At 51.8% G+C, this 23,927-nt stretch overlaps 10 protein-coding genes across 10 annotated transcripts; 9 read left to right on the forward strand and 1 right to left on the reverse strand.

The window, feature by feature from the left end:
* Nucleotides 1-1,120: 1,120 nt before the first annotated feature.
* NUU61_008493 (2EXR domain-containing protein) lies at nt 1,121-2,164 on the forward strand (the record flags this gene model as incomplete). Its single annotated transcript, XM_056659018.1, has 1 exon — nt 1,121-2,164. One exon carries the CDS (start codon nt 1,121-1,123, stop codon nt 2,162-2,164), a length of 1,044 nt encoding a protein of 347 aa, XP_056507311.1.
* Nucleotides 2,165-3,080: 916 nt separating this feature from the next.
* On the forward strand, nt 3,081-5,510 carry NUU61_008494 (arginine--tRNA ligase; the record flags this gene model as incomplete). Its single annotated transcript, XM_056659019.1, has 4 exons — nt 3,081-3,305; nt 3,380-4,698; nt 4,758-5,171; nt 5,432-5,510. 4 exons carry the CDS (start codon nt 3,081-3,083, stop codon nt 5,508-5,510), a joined length of 2,037 nt encoding a protein of 678 aa, XP_056507312.1.
* Nucleotides 5,511-5,927: 417 nt separating this feature from the next.
* On the forward strand, nt 5,928-8,279 carry NUU61_008495 (putative ABC transporter; the record flags this gene model as incomplete). The annotated part of the gene is made up of 8 exons (XM_056659020.1): nt 5,928-6,117; nt 6,223-6,463; nt 6,525-6,783; nt 6,836-7,292; nt 7,344-7,423; nt 7,479-7,632; nt 7,694-7,950; nt 8,037-8,279. The coding sequence occupies 8 exons, from the start codon at nt 5,928-5,930 to the stop codon at nt 8,277-8,279; spliced, it is 1,881 nt and encodes a 626-aa protein (XP_056507313.1).
* A 924-nt stretch (nt 8,280-9,203) lies between these two features.
* Nucleotides 9,204-9,488, forward strand: NUU61_008496 (uncharacterized protein; the record flags this gene model as incomplete). Its single annotated transcript, XM_056659021.1, has 1 exon — nt 9,204-9,488. The coding sequence occupies one exon, from the start codon at nt 9,204-9,206 to the stop codon at nt 9,486-9,488; it is 285 nt and encodes a 94-aa protein (XP_056507314.1).
* Nucleotides 9,489-9,519: 31 nt separating this feature from the next.
* Nucleotides 9,520-10,195, forward strand: NUU61_008497 (uncharacterized protein; the record flags this gene model as incomplete). Its single annotated transcript, XM_056659022.1, has 2 exons — nt 9,520-9,865; nt 9,957-10,195. The coding sequence occupies 2 exons, from the start codon at nt 9,520-9,522 to the stop codon at nt 10,193-10,195; spliced, it is 585 nt and encodes a 194-aa protein (XP_056507315.1).
* Nucleotides 10,196-12,806: 2,611 nt separating this feature from the next.
* NUU61_008498 (uncharacterized protein) lies at nt 12,807-14,713 on the forward strand (the record flags this gene model as incomplete). The annotated part of the gene is given in 2 exon segments (XM_056659023.1): nt 12,807-14,193; nt 14,208-14,713. The coding sequence occupies 2 exon segments, from the start codon at nt 12,807-12,809 to the stop codon at nt 14,711-14,713; spliced, it is 1,893 nt and encodes a 630-aa protein (XP_056507316.1).
* Nucleotides 14,714-16,192: 1,479 nt separating this feature from the next.
* On the forward strand, nt 16,193-17,353 carry NUU61_008499 (uncharacterized protein; the record flags this gene model as incomplete). The annotated part of the gene is made up of 1 exon (XM_056659024.1): nt 16,193-17,353. One exon carries the CDS (start codon nt 16,193-16,195, stop codon nt 17,351-17,353), a length of 1,161 nt encoding a protein of 386 aa, XP_056507317.1.
* Nucleotides 17,354-18,151: 798 nt separating this feature from the next.
* Nucleotides 18,152-20,081, forward strand: NUU61_008500 (glycosyl hydrolase family 79 C-terminal domain-containing protein; the record flags this gene model as incomplete). The annotated part of the gene is made up of 7 exons (XM_056659025.1): nt 18,152-18,299; nt 18,356-18,455; nt 18,536-18,979; nt 19,063-19,128; nt 19,182-19,219; nt 19,269-19,471; nt 19,554-20,081. 7 exons carry the CDS (start codon nt 18,152-18,154, stop codon nt 20,079-20,081), a joined length of 1,527 nt encoding a protein of 508 aa, XP_056507318.1.
* Nucleotides 20,082-20,183: 102 nt separating this feature from the next.
* NUU61_008501 (uncharacterized protein) lies at nt 20,184-20,925 on the reverse strand (the record flags this gene model as incomplete). Its single annotated transcript, XM_056659026.1, has 2 exons — nt 20,184-20,336; nt 20,434-20,925. 2 exons carry the CDS (start codon nt 20,923-20,925, stop codon nt 20,184-20,186), a joined length of 645 nt encoding a protein of 214 aa, XP_056507319.1.
* A 1,273-nt stretch (nt 20,926-22,198) lies between these two features.
* Nucleotides 22,199-23,811, forward strand: NUU61_008502 (uncharacterized protein; the record flags this gene model as incomplete). Its single annotated transcript, XM_056659027.1, has 7 exons — nt 22,199-22,265; nt 22,316-22,391; nt 22,460-23,003; nt 23,056-23,122; nt 23,184-23,230; nt 23,281-23,450; nt 23,511-23,811. 7 exons carry the CDS (start codon nt 22,199-22,201, stop codon nt 23,809-23,811), a joined length of 1,272 nt encoding a protein of 423 aa, XP_056507320.1.
* Between the last annotated feature and the right edge of the window lie 116 nt (nt 23,812-23,927).

Below are 23,927 nucleotides of genomic sequence, written 5' to 3' on the forward strand. Positions count from 1 at the left end.
CCAATGGCGATCTTTGTGTGTGTGTGTGTGTTTTTCGTTCCTTTTGTGTACTTCGGTATCCACATGCAGAAGCGAGGCCATCGTCGAGGCCAGGTTCAATTCCAATCTTCCAGGCCAAATGACAAGAATGGCGAGTCAATTCAGACCCCTTGAAATTCGGCAGTTGACTGAAAAAAAAAAGCAGATCCTTCTCACGCCATCGCCTCATTGTGGGCGCGTTGCAATCGGTGTAGAGAGGGCCCGCGACCTTGGTATCGATCTGCCGATTGGCGCGTTCCCGACGGTGTGGACCTGAGCCTTTGGATCTATTGTTTATTGTTCAGTAGATGCGATGATGACCCAGCCAAGGATATAGAGTCTGTTCGTTATCCATCTTGGCGTGCTCTCTGCTCTAAACACCATGGGGTTGTGTCGATCACAGGTCGGATCTCAGAAAGGAGAGTCCCCAACGTGTGGGAATGTGACTTGGGAGATTGTGAGACCGAGGCTCTTATTGTCCATGAAAAAAGCTTTGTAGCACTTAATGATCGGACAGGGCCGGAATGGAGTCTCTAGTCATTGTCATGGCTCTTGGTTGTAGCGAGACATTTGGAATGGGGAGGTGAAGGATCAAGCCAAACGGTGGGTTCCCTTGAGATAAGACATGCTCGATTTTGAGGCATTCAATATCCCATTTTCTTTCTTTTTCTATTGTCTCGATTTGCAAATTAAGAATCGATCTGGATACAGGAACTACCGACAATGATTTTACCAACTAACTTGTCTCATGGGTATTGTTATGAGGTTTGGTCTAACACCAACAACTCACTCTAGAGTCCAGCCAATATACATTTGGTTTATGTGCTTGTAACTCAAAATGTTGGAATAGAAAATAGACACCCAGGCATTTACCTTCACTTCATGTCCTTCGTGTTGCTGGGAGAAGAGTACTCAATTTGGCATACTTGCACATCTAGCCTTGGAGCCTGAATACCTCAAGACCAGGCAATTCTCTTTGGGAGAGAAATCAAGCTCATCCTCGTTGCCTGGACACGAATAAAAAAAATTTCCCTCCAACTCTTCCTTCTTCCACCTCACCACCTCTTCCCATTTCTCTTCTTCGTCACCCCACATCCCCATCATGGCGGAAGACTTCACTCTCTTCCCTTCCCTTCCACCAGAAGTCCGACGGCTCATCTGGAAGCAATGCCTGCCAAAGAGGGTTGTGGAGCTCGACTCACTGCCAAGCCACTATCCTCATATCCAGTGCCAGGTTTACTGGACGACCTCCGCTAATGCAAAGCCACCAGTCATTACGCAAGTCTGCCATGAATCACGCGCAGTGGCCATGGAAACAGGAAGAGTACTGAAGGAAGACCCCAGCACCCCTGACCCGAGATTCTTTGGCCCTCCTCTTCGACCCTGGTTCAACCCGCAAACCGATGTCATCTGCCAATACCCCGGGGACAAGTGGGGAGACTATGGCCCATTCGTGGACATTAAAAAGCGAAGAGCCTATTTCTTGCAGCTGGCAACTGAGGCCCAGGGCGTGGCGGTTCTAGCGGATCGAATCGACCCCTGCGATGATGGATCATTTTTCGAGAAGTCGGGTTGGGGTCATCCTGTGGGTTTGTCTCGGAACTTTGTTAAGTCTGACTGCAAAGAATACCTGGTCTGCCTAGAGGCGGTGGCGATTCATATCGACAAAGAGAAGGCCCTTGACTCGCAAGTCTTTGGTCGTTTAGCTGAGGAGCCCATCCAGCTTGTGCATGCATCAGACATCACTCGAATTCGACAGTTCCATAAACTCTCAAGCCCAAAAGATTCCGAAGCGAAGAAATTTTTCAAGATTGCATTTGTGGAAAGAGACTATCTCAAGCAACTCGCGAAGTGGCGAAGACGAACCGAGGTTTGGTTCGTATTCCACAAGTGGCTCATAACCTATCAGGAGAATCCATCGGCGGCCCCTCCTCTGCTCGACATCTGGTTGCAAGTTCAGACAATTTCCAAGAAGGAGTTTCAGGATGAGATTTCTCCAACAGATCTTCTCTTGTGCATTGATGAAGGGGGGCTGTACAACTACGCCCCGAATGATGAGAACCAGTGGGTAAAAAGTGTCTTGGATGCCATGCCAAACTTCCATCCAGTGATCATGTTCCGGCATTGCGAGTTGGACTGTTGCTAGTTCCTTCTCTCGCAATGAATTGCCTATTCCAGTGGCACAGAGAGGTAAATTATGCTGGAGCAATGCAGATGAAGAAAAGAGGGATTGAAAATATGGCGATTGCAGTTTTCTGTGGACAGACATCTCACGATATGACGTTTTATCTCACAAGGGACCGAGAGGCTCTTCCGGTTATTTGATGCACATTGTGAAGCTTGAAGCTTCATGAATAGAAAAGTCAGAGTCAATCTAAGTACGTCAACTATAGCCCTGGGTTTCCGGTGAGCCTCAGGGGTAGTTGTGAACCTTCCAACTAACAATGATAGGAGCAAGCATTGAGCAATAGATAGTACAAGTATGAGTGGACATGAGCGGCGAGTGTAAATGTCAAGAGATACGACTCAATGGGGCAGAATGTAGCGAGTTCTCCATGGAGATCTATACGGTGACATCATATCTGCATATACACGATCTTTGCGCTGTGGTTGGCTCATTGCCTACTATACGCAGTCAACATCACGTTGCCTACGTACTCTGTTCTTTGGGTCCAAAAAAACGAGGAGAGTAATGTAGTTTCGAAAAGAACACAATCAAATATTGAGCCCCTTCGAAAAATCTGACTATAGAATCCATTTCCTACAATTCACAACGTATGTACAAAGGTCGGAAACCTTAGAAAGCAGACATTGAGACTCACGTGATCCACCGCCTCCTGAATAAGTCACAGCACTGGGCAGAAAAAAAAGCGACAGAGAAATTCCCCCTCTTTATGGGTCACAGTCTAAGCGGGGCCCGGCGATTCTCAAGCGCCTTTTTTCCATTGATCCCTCGTTTTTGTGTTGCCCCATTTCGATCACTGATCCCCCCTCTAAATCTCGCCCTCCACCCCTCCTCTCGGGCAGCTTTTGGCACCTCAGCGCGACACTCACATTCCGCCATGGCGTCCGCAGCCAACCTCCCCGCCTCCGTGGAGGCCCTGTCCCTCCAGTCGACGACCCGGACCTCCAAATTTGCCGGCTGCTTTCCGTCGCTGAACCCTATGGACATCTACCGAGAGCACATCGCCGAGGAACTGGGCAAGGCGACGGGCATTGACTCTGAGAAGATCTACGCTCGTCTCGCGTGGACGAACACCCTGGACAAGGGCGACTTGTCGCTGGCGGTATGTGACTTAAAACTGAAACACCTCCACGAACTGCACTGGGGTGGCGCACTCAGGCTGTGGTAAGAATCAAGCTAATGTCGCGTCGTTCCCATCAGGCCCCCGCTCTCCAGATCAAGAAAAACCCGCAAGAGCTGGCTAAGGAACTCGCCGAGAAGTTCCCCCAGTCAGACCTGATCCAACCCCCCACCTACTTCGGCACCCACATGCAGTTTTTCTGCAAGCCTCGGCCTCTGGCCAACACGGTCCTTCGTCGCATCTTGACGGAGAAGTCGGCATATGGCACAAACGGCAACCAGGGTCTGAAGGACCCGTCGGACCCTTCCAAGGGCCAGAAGAAGATCATCATCGAGTTCTCCTCGCCGAACATTGCCAAGCCCTTCCACGCTGGTCACTTGCGCAGCACCATTATCGGTGGTTTCTTGGCCAATGTGCACACGGTCATGGGATGGGACGTCGTGAAAATGAACTATCTCGGTGACTGGGGCAAGCAATACGGTCTGCTGGCGAATGGATACAAGTACTTTGGTAACGAGGAGGCTCTTACCAAGGACCCTATCAACCACTTGTTCGATGTCTATGTCAAGGTCAACCGCATTGTCGGCGACCAGGAGAAGCCCATCGAGGATTTCAAGAATCAGATCAAGAGCAAGAAAGAGAAGTCTGAGGACGTGTCGGAGCTGGAGGCGGAGTTGGCCAAGCTGGTGGATGTCAGCGAGGACGAGAAGGCCCGTCGTTACTTCAAGAGCATGGAGGATGGCGACCAGGATGCGCTCGCGCTCTGGCGCCGGTTCCGTGACCTCAGTATTGAGAAGTACAAGCAAACATATGCCCGTCTCAACATCGACTTCGATGCCTACTCGGGTGAGTCGCAGGTCAAGGGCGAGAGCATGACTGCGGCATATGAGGCCATGGAAAAGGCCGGAGTGTCTGAGAAGTCCGAAGGTGCGGTGATTGTCGACTTTACCAAGCACGGTGCCAAGAAGCTGGGCAAGGCCATCATTGTTCGCAAGGATGGCACGCCGCTTTACCTGACTCGTGACATCGGCGCGATCACCGAGCGTGAAGAGGAATACCACTTTGACAAGATGATATACGTGGTTGCCATGCAGCAAGACCTTCACCTGGCCCAGCTCTTCAAGATTACTGAGTTGATGGGCCACAAGGATCTGGCCAGCCGCTGCCAGCACATCAACTTTGGTATGGTCCGTGGTATGAGCACCCGCAAGGGTACTGTCAAGTTCCTGGATGATATTCTGCGGGATGTCGGCGAGAAGATGCACGAGGTGATGAAGAAGAACGAAGTGAAGTACCAGCAGGTTGAAGATCCGGTCCAGACGGCCGACACCCTGGGTATCACGGCCGTTATGGTGCAAGACATGACTGGCAAGCGGTACGTTTAACCTTCTTGACCTTTTCACCTTGGGTGTTTTGGGGACTCATTTCTTTTAGGATTAACGGTTACGACTTTAACCTGGATGCCATGACCTCATTCGAGGGTGACACCGGCCCGTACCTGCAGTACGCGCACGCCCGTCTCTGCTCGATGACCCGCAAGTCGGGATTGAATGTAGACGAGCTGAGCACCGCCAACTTCGATCTCCTGACCGAGCAGCACGCCGTCGACCTGATCCGCCTGCTGGCACAGTGGCCGGATGTGCTGCTGCAGACCGCCAAGACCCTCGAGCCCATCACGGTTCTGAGTTACCTCTTCCGCATGACACATATGCTGAGCTCGAGCTACGAGGTGCTCAACGTGATCAACAGCGAACCCGAGCTGAAGAAGGCGCGCATGGCTCTATATGCCTCGGCGCGCCAGGTTCTGAACAACGGCATGCGGGTTCTCGGTCTGAACCCCGTCGAGCGGTATGTGTCCCCTTTCTTTCTTTGTCTAAGGTATTGGTTACTAACTGTCTTTTCTTCGCTAGTATGTAAACTCAGGTCGCTTGTTTCATGGACTATGGGGCTTTTCGTTTGTTTACTTTCAAACTTCGAGGATGCAACAATATCAATATACCTTTTTTAGATGCATTCGGGCTAGGAGTGGGGCAATCAAAAAAGAAAATTACATTACTACTTGAATATTTGGATCGTACAATACTTCTCGGAAGCCCTTCAGAATTAAGTCGGCGATGTATCCCCGGTCAAGTCGGCCGCGTGCGGCAGTCGGGCTCCAAGTACAAGGCCGAAGAGGCCGGGAAATGAGCCGGTGAATCATGGCCGCATCAATAATCCATTTCTCTCGTGCGAAACTATCAAATTCTGGCATCTGGGCTCTGGTCCAATAGCAAAAATTGAATAAGCCACTGTCCGTCACATTCCATCGAGGGACGCCGTCCACCGGTGCCACTCGGGGACCAGCTTAGCTAAGCCCCCGCGCCAGCCCTAACATCGGGCAGTCTACCTGCGCATCGGGGACCTTGGACTCTCAGCAATGAGGCTCCCTGGCTATGGAACCCTTGTCATAGGCAGTGATTGCCGCAGGGTCCATCTGTACGGTGACTCGTCGTGATTGAAATCTATATATATCCAGGTTCGTCCCGGCCGCCTGGAATAGACCAGGAACCAGGACCTACTTCGCCATCCCAGTTTGCGGTCTGACAAGCATACTAAGTACTCAGTATGGGCGACCAAGCTTGCTTGGATACAGCCCCCCGTACCCCGGACCTGGAGCGAAATGACAGCGGTGACTTCTTGAAAAACCACACCGTTCGGGATTTCTCGTGGACCGGGCTGACCGTCACGGTCAAGGACCGCGAGACAAAGAAGGCGCGAGATTTGATCTGTGATATTAGCGGGGATGTGCAGCAAGGTGTGTATCCCCGTTCTTAGTTGATGGCTGCTATATCATGGATTTCATTATATTCATGACCAGCAATGTACTCGTGTATACTCTTCGACGATTAACAACTCACAGGAGAGCTGGTGGCCTTGATGGGCCCTTCGGGCTGCGGCAAGACCACTCTACTCAATGTACTAGCACGACGTGCGGCGGCATCCGGGGCCAAAGTACTGGGAGAGAGCTATGTGAACGGCGCTAAGATCGACTCGGGTGCCTTCGAGCGGATGACCTCATACGTCGAGCAAGAAGACGCCCTAATCGGGTCGTTGACAGTGGAAGAGACGTTGAATTTTGCAGCGGATATGTCGCTGCCTAGGTATGGTTGATATTCTATTCCCGCTTGCCGGGCGTGCATTGACATACTGCGGCCTGCACAGTTCCGTGTCGAAGCACCAACGCCTGGACCGCGTCCGAGCCCTTCTTGAAGCCTTCGGGATCCACAAACAGGCAAACACGCTGGTTGGGACTCCAATTCGCAAGGGAATCAGTGGTGGCCAGAAGAGGCGTGTTAGTGTGGCCAGCCAGCTTATTACGTGTCCGCGGATTTTGTTCCTCGATGAACCAACCAGCGGACTGGACTCGACCGCCAGTTTTGAGGTGATGTCGTATGCAAAGAAATTGGCGCGGTCCAACAACGTGAGTGACGAGACGATATCATGTGGAACAGCCACTGAAAATAAGGATGCAGCTCATCATCATCGCGAGCATCCATCAACCCTCCACCACCACGTTTCAACTGTTCGACCAGATTCTTCTGCTCTCTGCGGGACGAACCTGTTTTTTCGGGCCTGTTACCGAGATCGAGGCTTACTTTCGCCGCATCGGCCATCCCATTCCGTCGCAAACCAACCCAGCAGAGTATCTTCTTGATATTGTCAGCTCGGATTTTACCAACTCCAAAGAGGAGGCTCAAACGCGGGTTGAAGGAATTCAGCTCGCCTGGGCAAAGGCCGCTGAGGCCAATGCAGTAACGAGGAAGGGGGCGGGGCGAGCTCGGATGGTGGAAAGCGAAAGTGAGAAAACATTGATGCAGGACTTGGCTGGGCCAGGAGCCATTCGAATCACCGCGGCACTGCTTCATCGCTCATTTATCAAGAGTTATCGTGATGTAGTCGCCTATGGGATTCGTATCGTGATGTATATGGGTGTGTACTACTGAAGTCTGTTTAAGAACCCAAAACACTGACTTCGAGCAGGACTGGCCATCCTGATGGGCACCGTGTGGCTACGCTTATATCCATCCCAGGAGTACATCCAGCCACTTATCAATGCAATTGTGAGTACCATTCATAATCCGAGGACATTCAGTCTACTAACTAGTATATCTACAGTTCTTCGGCTCTGCATTTATGTCCTTCATGGCCGTAGCTTACGTGCCAGCTTTCCTCGAAGACCGTGCCACTTTCGCCAAAGAACGAGCCAACGGACTGTACGGTGCGACGCCGTTCATGGTGTCGAACTTGCTCATCGGGCTTCCCTTTCTGTGTATGTGACTGCCAATATGGCTTTGAATTGTACTAACCTTGCTCACTCCCGACCCTGCCAGTTTTGATCTCGATGTTATTTTCCATCGTCTCGTACTGGCTCTCCAACTTTCGTCCCAGCGGTGAAGCGTTCTTCACGTGGGTGATGTGGATCTTTTTGGATCTGGTCGCAGCCGAGTCGCTCGTGGTATTCGTGACAGCCATATTTCCGAACTTCGTGATCGCCCTCGCCCTGGTGGCATTCGCCAATGGATTGTGGATGAGTGTGGGCGGGTTTCTTGTGACGCCGACGATTCTGAATCCGTTCTGGAAATTACGTGTTCCACTACATCGATTATCAGGTACGTGGGACTAGAATCATACACCCTACAGGGCACAGCTCCGACTAATTTGCTACCACTGTAGGCATATGTATTCCAGGGCATGATGGTCAACGAGTTCTCCGAGCGTATCTACTCGTGTGGCTCGCAGTGCCAGTGCATGTACATCACAGATCTGGCGCCCCAGTGCCAGATCCGGGGGACGGGCGTGTTACAGACATATGGGTATGCGACAGGGAGGACGGGCAAATGGGCTGGGATTCTTGTTGGGATTATTGCAGTTTACCGGCTCTTTGGATGGATTGCGCTCTACTTGCGCCGAACATGACCGACAGGAAGGGGCGCTTGCCAAGTGGATGTTGACGGGTAGAGGTGATGCTGTGTTCTCCATTGTCAGAGCCTATCTAATTTCTGCGAAGATCCGCGAACAGCGCACGTGTAGGCTTTTTAGCTCTATTGGCTCCGACCAATTTAACATAGAAGAAACGTCTCTCGATATGGTAAAGACAATTGAAAGCCATTAAAGCAAGTGCCATACTTGAAGCTATTCCCAACTGACCTATAAATAGAACACTCGGGCAATTTGTTCTTCTTCTGGAATCTTTTTTTTGGCCCCACTGCAAATAAGATAATAAGATCTACAGCCCCTGGAAACGGAGCAACAAACCCTCTTGGTGTTGGTTCATTAGTGAACCGAATACAGAGAGGGAGTGCATAGTATGAGACTTCTGTCAACTTCATCCCATAAGATTCAAGGCACGACACTTTCTTTCCCCGTCATCCTACACTCTGAAATCGAAATATGCAGTGCATACTAGTAAAGTTCATGCCCCATAGCCAGGAGGAACTTCACATGGTAATAGTTAGCCGGCCTTTCTAAGAATCTCGATGAGGTGAGAGAGAAACGAAATGCTGATTAGGGTTAGCACATTGGCAGTAATCAACGTCCTGCAAATCGGCTTAGGAATGTGGAATGCCGATGAGAGTCTCGGGCTCTTTTTATTGGGCAACTCGTTGTAGCCAAGAACGGGGCACAGGGTTCCCGAATCCTTCGATAATCCTTCGCATCCCACGGCCTCAAAAGTAATACAATGTGATAGAAGTTTTTTTTTTCCTCCCTTCATTTCTCTAGATAAGCACGCTGAAGATAAAAATCAGAATATTAAAAAAATCTTCTACCCGTTTCCTCTCATGGCCTCTAAGTGATCATTGTTGTTGTTGTACCGTTTCTTTCTCACAGCGGATAAAAGCGATGATCTTCCCGCCATGGGTCTTGCTTGCCCCCCTGATGGCTGTATTACTCCCGGAGAAGAGCTTCGCAACACCTATCTTGGCTTCGAATAATGACCTCCACAACACGACCGCCCGCTCTGTGATCCAACCCCGCGAGGACTGGAACAAGGTCGCTGCGGAAATCCGGGGCGACAACGCACTCATCCAGAAGCTCAACACGATTGGGGCTGATTGTGACGATAATCTCTCAATACTGGGTGTTGAAAAAGCCAAGCAACAGCTGGTTGCAAAAAAAATACCCTGAAAAACTCCCATACCTCTTCTATACATCCGGTATGGGAATGGCAACGATGGACTGGGCCCCGACATACTTCGGAGAGGACCCCGAGTACTGGGAAGAGGCGCCACGAAAGGAATGGAAATTCGTTATATGGACGGGCCGAGGAGGAAGACTCCTCCGGGGGTTTGGAAAGGGGACTAAGCTGCCCCAAGCTGTGGAGGAGCAGCTACAAGGGTATAAATATCAACCAGTGATCCGCGAATGGACCAAAGACCTTGCTCAGAAAAATGAAGTCCAAGCGATCGCCGAAGTGCTGGAGGGGGATGCTTATATTGCGATTCCTAGTACTCAGAATCCGAACAACGATGTGAATGGATGGGACACAACCTCGGCATGGGGAGGTATGTTGATCACTTTTTACTTCCGTTTACTCTTTTGAAAGCTACCACACAACCACGTTCTTTCTCAAGGCTAACTGTTGTCAACCTCCAGGATGGGAGTTTCCCGCTCTTGCACTAAATGATAATTTTGGAACTCTCTACCGGTTGGATCCAACCAAAAAAGAAAAGCCAGTCAAGATCTGGCAAAAGGGGGATCCCAAGCCAGATCAGCGGCCAAAAGGCAACAGGCAGGACATCACATTTAGTGGAGACTACGGAGACTTCTTCAAAGGGAAATCCAAGACTTTTCTCCCTCTTCAACAGAAGCTAAAATCACTGATGGGTAGATAAGTCATCATTTACACAGGGTGTGTTTTGCTGTCTCATGGGGATTTTGCTGTACGACGATGGACGAAGTGAAGGTCTAGTCAGTTTCCTGCTAGAAACAAACCATGAAATTCCTATCACTGTGTTACGGGGCACATCCATATAGAAAGAAACTATAGCCTCGAATTCCTTGTACTACAACCACACCCCGGATATCCGGCATAACCCTAGGAACAGACCATGCATACTCTAGTCTGTGCAACATCCAGGTGATTATAATCGACGATGAGCGAGTCCCTATGATACAAAAGTCTATCCACAGCAAATTACTCGTTGCACCTCGTCTATGGTTCTATATAGCTAGTGACGGAGTTCTCCACCTGCAAGTCATGAGCCGCCGATCACTTTGGAATTTCCCGCTCCAGCGACCCTTCTAGATAACATCCGACGTGAACAGATCGAAACCGGACCTCATTTCTCCTAGGGACATGCTCTGAGAATTTAGTAAAAAGAGCGGTGTGAGTGTTGACTTGGGGAAGCTGATGCCATCTTGCGTCAGGACGCAAGGGGGTGTGGTTGACATCTACCTAGATATGCTAGTGGTATACACCTAGTACGGATATTGTTTTGAGAACCGGGTTAATGTGCACTCTAATACTCTAATAGAAGTGCTGGATACCATGAATAAAGCCATGTAACTATCAGGATTGCAATATGTCCCGCACAGCCCTGGTCCGATCCCCAGATTGCGATCGCGTCAGACAGCATGAGGAACATGGGTGGCCTGGAAATCCAAGGCTAAGGTGTCTCAGGAAGCTGTGGCTTTTTTTTTCTTACTTCTTTCGCTTGTGTTTCCCTCGAGCATGGACCTCCCCCCGTCTCTCTCTCTCTCTCTCTCTCTCTCTCGGCTTCCGTTTCTTGAGATGAACTGAGAATCCCCTGAAATGGTGTTATTCCACACGTGCGGGGTCTTTTCCCTCAATCTGATTCCATCTGGACGCAAGGGATAAGAATATAACACCACCTGGGAAATGATAGACCCGCACTGCATGTCATGGCGATCTAGGAGGATCGCGGATCCAGGACACGGACACCTCGGGTAGAGTTGAGATGACTCAAGGGGGAGGAAAAAAGCAGCCAAAGAGCCCAGAGAAAGGAAAACAATAGAAACCCTAGCACATGGGGCCTCGGGCGACAGATTCCTCCACTGAAGGAAGTGGCGAGTGCAGGGACATGAAAAAGAAAGAAAGATGTAAGTTACTTCATAGATGGCGATGTCACCCCCCACCGACTTTTCCCGTGTCCTGTGTACATAGCCATTGTCCCCCTCTTCTTATCGTCAAATTACCCGTGTCCGAGAAGTAGATGAGATTGTACTTGTTCTTTTTCTTTCTCCCAGCAGTGTGTTCTTTTTTTAAAATATTTGCCTGTTGGAGATCATTGGGCCGCAAACACATTGGGCGTTGGGCGGGAATCCTGATATTCCAAAATGAATGCCTGCCTAAATTTAACCTAGTAAGGATAAATTTAAAAACACCCCTAATAATACAATAGTAATGGATGTATAGATCCCCAGGTAAACACCCGTTCCATGGATCCCCTCCGAGCTTATCCTATAGTTTTGCCTGGATTACCAGGTTACCCGTCCGAGGCATCGATAGATCAGTAGTGCCATATTGCCAGGTAATTCTCTTTCTACCTATTTGACATTGTCATTTTGTAAGATCTCGCTGTCTTCTCCTTAGGTACTGGTACTTCAGGATTAACCGGACCCCCCCACTTGCTGTTGGGTACCGATGGACCCGAGAGCCTCTTCGTGAAACAATTGTCTTTTTTTTTTTTTTTCCCTTTACTTCTCTTCTCTTTTTCTAAGTGTTGGCGTTTTGCTTTTTTCTTTCCTTCGCTCTCTTCGCTCTTTTCTTCTCTTCCCTTCTCTCTGTCCCCCTCCCCTTTTTCTTGCTGCTTTCAAATATCTGATTGTGGCATCTCCTTATCATCTCCTATCCTCGCTGCCCATTCGACTCCACCCAACCCCACTGCCTGTTCAAACCGTCAGGCAGAACACATTCATCCAAAAAAAAAAAATTCTCAACCCAACCCTCCAGTGACACTCTGGTCTGTCTGCAGCTGCAGAAGATCCACCACTCATCGTCTGCCAGAGAGGTGTCTTCTCTTCACTCGACCCACGCTACGCTCTCTGCGCCGCCCGACCGTCCTCAGCCCTTCCCGCCCAAATTCCCATTTTCGATGGAGACATTGCGACCTGGAAAATCTCACTTCGCTCATTCCGCCCGCTGACAGATCCCGCCTTGCGCCTTCGCCTGCCATCGCCGCCTGCGATCGGCAGGTCCATATACTTGTTTGAGTCGCCCGCAGTTGTGGGTTGGGCGAGGACAGGGGACGTCCCAAGTGAGACGGGGGTCCAGGGAAGCAAGGAAACTGGGTCGAGGGCGCACCACTTCTGAGTCATCTATAGGTGACAACCGTTTCGTCGAGACCAGACGTACGTCGGCCAAGCATATCCGCCGGTGCCAGCAAACCCACGTCGACTTTTTCCCCCAACGGAACCACCCTCTCCTCTTCCCCCCCCCTCCCTGAGAGGGACGCCAATCCAACGTCCGGCCGTGCAGTAGTCATGGCCAGCAAGGCCCCGCAGGCTGCCTTTGTCGAAGATTTCGACGAAGACGCGCATGCCAGCCTACCCGAAACCCGGCAGGTGGCCAATGCCAATACCGCTGCCAAACTATCCAGGTTGGATCTGAGATTCCCGGAGCCGCTGATTGACGGCGCCAGTGACTCAGGCTATTCTAGTCGCACCGCTGCCACGGTCAACAGCACCCAATCTGGGCCGTCAGGCGGAAAAAGTCCTCCCGTCCCTCTTAAGCTGGACACCACGCTCAAACGTTCCGACCTGCCTAGGAAAAGTTCCACCCGCAAAGATCGCAAAGAGAAGGACCGAGCCCCCCGGTCTGCACAAGAAGAAAAGATGGTCGGTGCCTATCCGGGCTCCGCCCACTATCCTCACGTGCCCCGGTCGCCGTCCAAGTCTCGTCGACGAGATTCGTCCCATGCCCGCCACTATCACGACTCCGGTTACGAGTATGCCAGTGGCCTCTACTACCCTTCCACCGCCGTCGAGCCCCGTGTCATGGAGTATTCGCGATACATCCCCCAGCGGCCTCCCGTGCCGGACTATCTGCCGTCCTCTCCACGCACCCCACGCTACTCGCCAGCCGTGGTCCAGGATATCAACGTCAGTCGTTCGTCGGATCGACCCGGCCGCTCGAACTCGTACCATACCTATCATTCGAACGCTCGTCCCATGAGCTTCCATGGAATGTTACCAGGGATGGGGCCGGCTATGTACAGCCAGCCCTCCATGCACCCCTATGAGCAACACGGCCCTCCACCCGCTTCATCTGCCTATGCCAACCCTCCGTCTTATTCGTCGTCCCCGTACGGAGCATCCTCGTACTACGCTGGATCCGAGTTTGCCCCTCCTTTGGAGTATCCACGGGAGCGGTCTCCATCTCGTACCCGAGAGCCCTCACGGCCGCGACGGTCGTCGATGTATGGACCACCGGCAGTTGACTCAGGAGTCCTGTCACCTTGGTTCGATGATGACGAGCCCTTGGAACGCTGGTCCTCTCGTGAGGCCCGGGGCCGGGGCTCTGTCAAACCCAGCCAGGAACGTGACGAGGACTTCTATCTCATGCCGCCTCCACCACCGCCACCGCCGAAGCGTAGGGCCCCCCCGCAGATCATCCAGCAGAAGCGGCCGGACCCACCCCGGAAGTCTCAGACAAGCAGCGCCGTGCCCTCTCAGCGCCGCCCATCCCGGACCCTGGAGATGCCCGAACTGGCAGCTGTACTGCCAGACTACGGAAATCGTCGGATGTCTCGGGAGACGGCGCCGGAGCGCAGCCACAGCCTTCGAGAGAGCCCACGGTCGACTTCCTATCACGATAGCCGGCGGGCTGCCCGCGTGGCGGTCGAGAGCTCTGGGCGGCGGCGAGCCCCCAGTACTATTACGAAGAACCCGAGAGCAATGTCGGATTGGCAGACCGCGAGCGCGAGGTCGAGAAATACCAGGCCGCCCGCTCCGGGCGAGGGTCTGCCGCAACACCCCTGACGGCGGAAGCGCTACTCCCTACCAAAGCAGCCAACCGTACCGGCAGCGAGAGCGGCAGCCAAAAGAGCCGGTCGAACAGCAGCCGTGGTAGCGGAACAGGCTCCAAGGCGGAGGAAGACAAGAACATGACGCTGATGATGAATGGGATGACTATTGGCTTTACGCAGGAGTCAGTCGCAGGAAAGTCCATCAACATCCGAACCGGGGATACCGGCGCCGTTCGATTTTCCATCGAGGGCAGCCGGCAACCCAAGAATTACTTGACCGGCCCAAACTACTCCGAGTATACGGGTAGCAGTGGCCGCCGGGAACTGGAGGATGGCCGAGGCTCGCGGGATGACCGGAAATCAGACCGTGCTAGCCGCCGATCCAGCCGGTCGACCTACAGCTCTGGCCGCTATCGAGATTGATTTGGCGGCCGGGCTGTGTTGCCTCCCTCCTCTGGGTCCACTGTTTTTCTGCTGGTTGGATGTTTGTGTTTTTTTCTCCATTGCGTCTGATTCCCGAGCTATCGGGTCTCATTGATCAAAAAAAAAAAAAGTTGGATTGTTTTTGTCTGCGTTGCATTTTTCGGAGGCGGGTTTTGTGTTGGGACCAATAAAAATACTGGGATATCTTTGAGCAAAGTGTTCGGGTCGTTCGGCTTCTATCCAGAAGCTTGACCTTTTTGTCATGGGAGGAATTTTCTACTTGTTTTTTGTTTGCAATTTCTATCTCTTGCGTGTGGGGACGAGTCGAGGAGAGACCCCATCCGGATGCCCTGGATGATTCGACTCCTTCGATGGGCTCTCCCGTTACGGTGATATGATTGTACGATTCTGATGACCTGCGATGACAAGATCCTTGTTCTTTTTTTGCGTTGTGCACCAGCGTTTTCGTGTATAGGCCCCTTTTGCTGTTTCAATTCTCTGGTCCTGTCGGGTCTGTGTCTTTCTCCTGGTTGCTTGTGTGTTTGCGACTCCCGAGGGAAGGAGAGAGATTATACCCATTTCTGTCTACATACTTGTCATGTTCTAAACCCCAGGTCATCTTTTCTCTTCTTTCTTTGACCATATTCATTTGCGTCTTGTTCGTCCTTGGGTTTGGTGCGGATGGGAGATGTGTAGTCAACTAGGATTGTGCAGTATGTTCCGGTGTGGATATTTGGGTCTTGTGGTTATTCATCGACTTACCTTGATTCAGTAATTATTTGATTTCTTATTGAACATCCTCAAGTAATCCTGTGTTTCCTGGCTGTCATGGTATGTTGTATAGTCCATTGGATAGACACCCAAACTAAGCATGCGGGGCGGGCCCACTTTGATGTCAACACGCCCAATCCCTGAGGCACCCAACGTACGAACGAACTGGCGAATGTATATATTCTTACATCCTCTCAGCGCGGCCTTGCGGTGACTGGCGGCCGAGAAAGAGCCCTAGAGAAGGCTTCATTTATACTGCACCTGCTATCAACCGTCTAAACGTCGCATTTTATTTAGCTAAAACTCCCGCATGGGTTACCTGGTACCTACGGTAGGTAGCGTTCCACCTTAGTTAGGTGGGGATGTACACTAAACGCGTTGCCCCCGACAACCGCGTAAACACCACCCCCAGCCTCCTCCAACCTCCTCCATTCTGCAGGCCGCGACTTGGATCTTTTCCAGCGTAACATTCCTTCTTTGCGTCTTCACAAATCCGCTGACTACCTTCCAGGCTGTCTGGGCGTTGTACATTCCACATTCCACGCCCACATTCCGTTCGATCGTGAACCCGAGTGATCTAGATCTGGCGCTGACCATTTAACCCAAGGTGAGTACCTGTTCTCTCGATCGCAAGAATGTGTCCCATTCCTGACTGTCAGTAGAGTCTCGTCTCGAGCCACGTGCTCTTGACTGCTCTCTTCCTCCGCCATGCCTCCCGTACTGCCGACCGGGGATTTCCCCGACATTCCCATGGCGTCCGTCTCGGGTCTCGAGACTCGAGACACTGACGGCCAAGGTGTCGACGGAACCCCGTCCCTCAACATCAATACCCTTGTTGCTCGCTCCGATTCAACCTCCACCTCCACCCACACCGATAAGCCCGCCCCGGGGCAGGGTACAGTCGACCCGAAGAGCATCAAGATGCAGGGCCTAATGGCTCTATTTGCAATTATCGGAGCAGCCTTTGTACTTGCGTCGATCTGGTTCTTTTTCTGGGCCAAAGAAGGCGGGTTTGTTTGGCGCAAAGGCGACTGGGACGAATACAAATCGACGGTTCTGCGACGCAAAGGACCGGACGGACGAACACTCAGTAATGCAACCAAAAGTACCAAGCTGGGTGGTGGTAGCATTGTCGGCAAGGGCTACAGCGACACCGGGTACACATACACCGACGGCAGCGCATACGACGAGACAGCGACGACAATCACCGAAGAGAAGCCGAGGCGCAAGCGATTCCGGGATACGGCCAAGCAGAAGCTGATGCGAGGTCGCAAGAACGAGCGCTGGGAGGGTGAGGCTGACGACGATGTGAGAGCGTATCGCGAAGAGAAGCCGGCCCGCGTCGGTGGCATGAACCGCGAGGCCGAGGGCACGTACCACGGCAGCGACTACGACAGCTCGGCCCCGCCGACGCACTACAACGAAAGTGACATTACCGAAGTGCGTGACTATGCCTACGAGCGGCCACGACAGCAGCGGCCCCGCAACCCTTCGGGCTTCTCTTTCACTGCCGGCAGTGAAGAGGTTCTGAGTCAGGCCACCGAGGAACACAGTCTGCGGGATCCGTCCGCACGCCGCCACAACCGCCGTCGTGATCGTCGCAGCCGTGCTCCTCCTCCGTCCGCACCCTCCTCACGGACCAGTAGCCCCCGCAAGCGCGAGCGTCGCTCCGTGCCGGGCCATTACACTGAGCCGCTGGATATGTCGGCCGCAGGTTCCTACCAGTACTCCAACGTTGACACCGAGGACTCTGGTACCAGGAGCTACCACCACCCAATCCCCGGCTTGAGCAAGGGCTACCGCCGAGACGGGCGCAGCCGCCGCCGCGATAGTCTGAGTGACAGCGAGGGCGAGACGCAGTACTCATGAGTGAACGTTTCAGCGGCTGCTCCTTACTGTTTTCTATTGCTTGCACAGAATGGATATTTCATGTGATCTCGTGTGACTTGTTTTGAATATGTCAGAATTTGAGAGTTTTTATGGGAAACGAGCGGTCGAATTTGCTATGCGACAGGAATATGGATGCACCTGGGATGGGAATGGCAATGTACATAACGATCTACCAAGTATGATGGAATCCAGCGATATATCTGGCTCTTGGCTTGTGAAAATGCGTTTAATTTGTTCACCAATGTCATGTTGGTAGTATTCGTGAAATGGGTAGCCCTACTGCGTCACTACTAAGTATGTCGTCTACCTACGAGGTAGGCAATACCCATCTAATTTTACTAGGGGTTCAATGTGGCTGCGGCAGAGGCTGAAGTTTAGTTGATTTTAGGGGAGCTCTAACTATAATCCCAAACTAACATATGCTCTACACTATCCATGGATTGTTCCGAGCTTGTAACCCAATAATTTCGTCTGTCACAGTCACTGAGACCCGCCGAGCAGCGTAGTTGACGCGGTTGACCAACTTAATCTGAGTATATAACTGGCCTCAATGGTCTTCTCATGCGTGATTTGTGTACGCCTAATCTCGGCTCACAGTCTCGTTCTCCCATCAATCGTATAAGGATGCCAATCTTTTGCGGGGGCGGCAGGACGCCTTACCTGGGAGAGCCCTACACACTATAAAGAAGGTGAGAACCCAATGGATATTCATAGGCAGCAGGACAATTTCTTCATTCCTTTTTTTTTTTTTTTTTTCGCTAAGTCGATTCTGCCAAAATGCGTTTTTCTTCAGCGGTGGCCTTGCTGCCCGCTGCCAGTGCGATATCCATCTCGCCGTCAGCGACGCCGACTAATGCGACGGGCCCGATTGCACTCACCTTCCCTGGTCTTGCCTTTGAGCAGGCTTCGTTCTATTACTATTTTGGTAAATCACCAATGGTCCCTGGAAAGTGAGTAGCTGCTGATTCTAATGCTCTATAGGCAACAAGAGCCATCCCAACACGTTCTCACAGAACCTGGTGAAGGCCATTGTCGACAAGACAAAAACAGCCCCGGTCGTTCGTGTCGGCGGTACTTCTCTGTATGGCGCCCAGAAAAAAAAAGAAAAGAAAAAAAAGAAACCTATATAAATAGTATAAATAGCCAGCTAATACTTAGCAGAGACCAATCAACATACGACCCCAACCTCAAAGAACCCGTCTACCTCCCTAACCCGAACCAGGGCATCCCCAGGAACATGAAGATAGGACCCTCCTTCTTCGAAAGCTTCCGCAACATCCCCGACGCAAAATACGTCGTGGATATCCCCTGGGCGAAAGAGAATCTCAGCAATTCGTTGTCCTTTGCCCAAACCGCCTGGAAATCTGTCGGGTCCTCCAATATCTATGCTCTGGAAATTGGCAATGAGCCAGACAACTACCCTGGCCCGGACAGACCGAAGGGCTGGACGCAAAAACAGTTTGGCGAGCAGTGGGGGAAGTGGTCGCGGGCTATTGCGGATAAGTTGAAGATCCCCGTGGATGGTGGCATGTTTCAGGCTGTGGCTTTGGCGTCACAGACGGGGAAGACGAATTTCCCTGGGGGGACGCCGGAATCATGGAAGATGTGAGCATTTCATTTACTTTCTTTCTCTTTTTCTTTCTTTTCACATCTGACTATTGAGACATACTGATGAGAGCTTGGATTAGTGGGGATATCTTCAAGGCCAAGTTGAGTGACTTCACGGACCGAATGAAGACTGTGTCGATGCACTAGTAAGTATGCACATTCAACCTCACGAGTCCATCGCTTACGTTCTCCACAATAGCTACCAAACAAAAGCCAATGAGCATACCAACGTGCAAGGTATATATTCCACCTCCCAGGCTCAATGACACAATACTAACCCTAATAGCCGATGTGATGAACCATACCGCCGTGGTCCGAGGCACCGGCTTCATCAAAGACGCCCTCAAAAGCCTCAAGCCCTACAAGGTCCCACTATTCCTCGGTGAAGTGGGCAGCTCAATGGGCAATAAAACATCAGGCCCCATGCTCGGAGGCGTACTGGGTTCCGCTCTGTGGCAGGTGGACTTTTCACTGTACAGCATGTTCCTAGTACGTATACCCTTCATTGCCAACTTCATATACCCCCCCTATGACAACAACAACAACAACTAACAACATATTACTTATACAGGGAGTCGCTGGAATCAGCATGCAATCGGGGGCGCTATTCGAGTTCTCTCTCTGGCGCCCCGACTACAACAAAAAGCCCGGCGCCGTGCTGCCCGCCTTCTATGGGCAGGTATTCACGGCCGAGTTCCTGGGTACACACAAGGATGTCAGCGTAGCCAATCTGGACCTGAACAAATCGTATCTGTCGGCATATGCAGCCTACGAGGGAAAGACACTGGCGCGTGTGGCGATTGTGAATCTGGAGTTGTGGGATGGCCATGCAGACAACAAGCCGAAACGCCCCTCTCAGGAGATTGAGCTTGGTGTACCTGTGGGCACCGAGAAGGTCACTGTTAAGAGATTGGCCAGTCCCATGGGTGGGACGGCTTTGCCGTCGGATCAGATTACTTGGGGTGGTGTGGAGTGGACGCGCAAAAGTAATGGGAAGGAGCACAAGGTGGATGACAAGGGAACGGAGGAGCTGACTGTCAAAAATAAGAAGGTACAGGTCAAGGTGGACGCGAGTGAGGCGGTGATGGTTTTCTTGTGAGGTGGTGAAGTATGGTTACGGTTACGATGGTAAAATGATCTATATAGCTCGCTGTGGAAGGATTGCATTATTTTCAAGAAAGTTCCATCAATATATCCCGCTTTAGCTTGTCAAATTATTCCTTACGAATTTCAACCATGTATCATCCTCTTCATTCTGGAACCACAGCGCCATAGCCATCTGACTGATGCTATCACCATCCCATCCTTGGTTCACCAGGTCACGAAGCCCAGGGTGCGACTTGAAACGCAATATCTCACATCGAGAATGACGCAGTCGGTGAAGCAACCACTGATTGATGAAAGTGACTTTATTTACAGGGACTAGTTCCCCCGATCCAAAAAAGGGAGACCGATCGATCCTCAAATTCCCACGCATGGAGTGGGTCGTGATGCGATTGGTCTCCACGCTCGATGGGGAAGAACCTCTGTTCTTCATTCGCGATGTCATCGGGACGGTTTGTGCTAGCAGTGTGGCTTTGATGCTCGGGGTGTGATTCGAGACGATGGTGGGCAAACTCAAGTTCTGCCTCTAGCTTTATCTTCTCGTCTTGGTATCGAGCGAGAAATGCAAGTGCTTCGCTATCGAGTGAGATTCCAATGCGCTCCCGGAGAGCCTTCTGGTCGATAAGAATTCTATATTCAGTTTCCAGTTCAAAGAGCCGCTCCTGAAGCAGACGAGTCTCACCCACCTGAGTGAGGTACTCGGCGAATGGAGGAGAAATCGGGGTTGTATCAGAGGCATAATCGGTCGAGGAGCTAGAGTCGGACTCGATATCGATGACAGAAGGTGGGTGCGCAGAGGGCACGAGATGCTTTTGCAAATAACTATGCAGTTTTGTCATGCGCTTGTGAAGAATGCATTCCTGGTGCTCGAGTCTATCTTCTGCCTGGTAATACTCGCTCTCGAGAACTGTATATAACGTTGTCACATCCTGGATATTTCCATGGCGTGAGAAATGTTTGAAAAGTCTTCGTGCCCAAACTCCGGTGACTTGAGATTCAGTCTGTTCCGAAGTGCAACCCGCAGGTCCCCCACACGAAACCGGCTGGTTGAAACCTCTTCATGCATATGGATGGTCTCAGCCAGGAGCTTTGCCAGTTTAACGCCACGCTCTGGCGCAGGGACAGCCACATGGCTGGAACTGGAGTGTTGGTTTGGTGGACGGGAATCGCAACGTTGCTCGTCCTGAAAGGCTTCATAATCGTTGTTCTTGATCCCACCGCTCTGATCCATAAGCCCTGACCCATTAAGCCATAGGGATAAAGTAGATGGGGCTCTGGGTATAGAGGGATTGGAGAGGCGTAAGGAATGCGGTTGCAATGCGCACGAGGCTGTGGAGTTTCGCAATGGACTCTCCAACGCGAGCCACCCATCCCGAGAAGTTGCACGAGAGAGAGATCTGATACTTCGGCTATCGATCCAGAGATCCCCCAAGGACGGCGCCTAAACATCGAAATCGCCGTGATGAGCGAAGTCGATCTTGCATGCCGTCAGGGTGCTTACCTGTGCGCAGGTCCGCAAGACCCCTGGCCAAGATGTCATGGTAAGAAATCCAACAGACGTCAATCGCATTTCGATAGGATGAGCAGTCCATAATACCCTAACCATCCGACTGTTGGTCAGCGCGGTCTGAGCTCCGGAAGAACAAGAAGGAAAAGCGGCAGAGACCGGCTGTTAGCCCATGAAGACACGTAGATCAGACAAGGAATGCAGACTCTCCGACGTGGCGTTGTTGGCAACCCAATGGCCGCTGTTCCGTTGTCTCCCTGGTGTACCTTAGCGCCCGCGCTTGGATCCATGACGAGGAACCCCAATAGATCGGATCAGCCACAAAACTCTTCTCCTCTAAATCCCCTGGAATGGTCGATCATGTGCGGCCACATCCGCGAGTAAGGCTGTGCCAACGATACCATCGACTGGCTGCATACGCGCCTTGTATCCTCGGTCTATCGGAAGCCATGAGACAAAGGAGAAAGAGTGAGCCGCACAGGCCGGCGGAGGGGAATGAAGCACAGCCCAATTCCGATATGATACATTGTGAACCCCCAATCTAAATGCCGTCCGGTCTGCCCAATGTCTCCTCAAGTCTCTTGGTGCCAGAAGGCATGTAAAGCATGGCCTCAGATTCGGCAGTACATCCAGAATCCAGACGGCTGTTTCGTCCCGTCTACAACCTCGCGGGTGAGCTGGTCGTGGCACCATTGCGTTTTAATTTTGTTGACCAAGTATAGGCGAGCCATGCTACAAATGGGACAAACCCCGGGGTCCGTTAAGCCCAGTGCCTCGAATAGCCGATCGATCATCAATGTGAGTGCAGATTTTGGTCGTTGTATTGGTCGTGATATGCGATGGTGCAAGAAAATAACGTTGTGAAGTACCCCGCCGCGCCAAAGAAGCACTTCAGACTCGGAAAGTCTGCAACCCTCCGGATATGCTATTCAATTTGCCCACGGACAGGGCAATACAGGTCGCCATGACCATGCAACACAGCAACAGCAAGGCCTTTCTGGTTTTGGGTTGCGCTCTCCTTCCCAGCATCAACTGTCGGGACCAAGACAGAAAGATGTCCCGAGTCATTCCCGGGCAACCAATAATCTTCGGCAGAGCAGAGTTAATGCATACAGTACTCAGCGGGGTGATCCTCCTGAATGGAATTCGTCCAAGTTTCTGGAAAGTATGAGCCGAGAGCCAACAGCGGCCTGTAGGACGGGTCAAACCAGTGTTTCCGATAACAGTGAAGCCACTGCCTCATCCTGGAGTGGCACATCAAGCCCAAGATCCATCGCAGTAGACCTGCAGGGATTCGGCCTCGGAGACCACGCATCATCTCGATTGATACTTCCTCACGGCATCAGCTGTCGGAGCCACCGCCACGACCCAATCCTGGGCGATGTCCAACGGAACCATGACACGTCGGTCGTGAGTCGTACAGTCTTGGTCTGCCTTGGCTATTGGCTAATTAGCGTTTTAGCGGTTGTCTGTTGAGCCCTCATATGTCATTCCCGCGAGCACAGGCGAGGATGAGACATTGGATCCCCGTAGGTGCCCAGGGCCTGGATTGGAAATGTGCTCGGCTAAGCAATTTTGCCAATCGTTCAGGTTACAAGAGACAGAGTGATCCGAAGCGGTTTTTCCGAGTTGGCAGGGTATGCTCTCCTGTCTCCATTTTGAACAACGTTGTTCTCACCAAAAGCAGGTCTTCGCAATGCTTTGGCACGAAAACGCTGGTTTACATGGCACAATTCTCAGCCAGCGAGGCCCACCACTGGGGCCGCATTTTACCAGGGGTAAATACCAAGAACCGATCTATAGCAGCATCCGGCGCATGGTAGTGGTCAAGGAACAGAAGGGATGTTCCTGGTGCGTGTAAGTGGAGACATGCCAGTCTTCGATTCCAACGGACAGCAGTACTAACCTCGAGTACAGGCCCGTCACCACGTACAGTGGACAGGGTGTGGCGAAGGCCGGCGTGGATCGCGGCAAACATGCCGTTATTTACATGCAAGGTAACCGGCCTGCGGTCAATCCAGGCGAGCCGCGGATGATCAAGGAGCCTCTCGAAGTGGAACCCGCACGGCCGGACCAGAGGCTGGATCCGATGTCCCGGTTGAACTTCGGTAAGGTCTATACGGTCGAGCACAACGTGAAAGTTCTTCCAGTAGGGAAGATCGCAGAGGAGTCTATGGCGAGGTTCATCGCGTATGCGCGGGCCGAATTTACGCGATGAGTGCCGTGGGAATGCTCTGTGTCGAGTATTCTTCATATTCTGATTGTATATTTTGTTCATCTACTCGAGGATCAATGTATTTTGTTCATGTTGTTGTTGTACAGTTGAAAGTAGGT

The sequence above is a fragment of the Penicillium alfredii genome (assembly GCF_028826965.1).
Source record: "Penicillium alfredii strain IBT 34128 chromosome Unknown utg000011l_segment0_segment0, whole genome shotgun sequence".
In the NCBI taxonomy this organism is placed as follows: Eukaryota; Fungi; Ascomycota; class Eurotiomycetes; order Eurotiales; family Aspergillaceae; genus Penicillium; species Penicillium alfredii.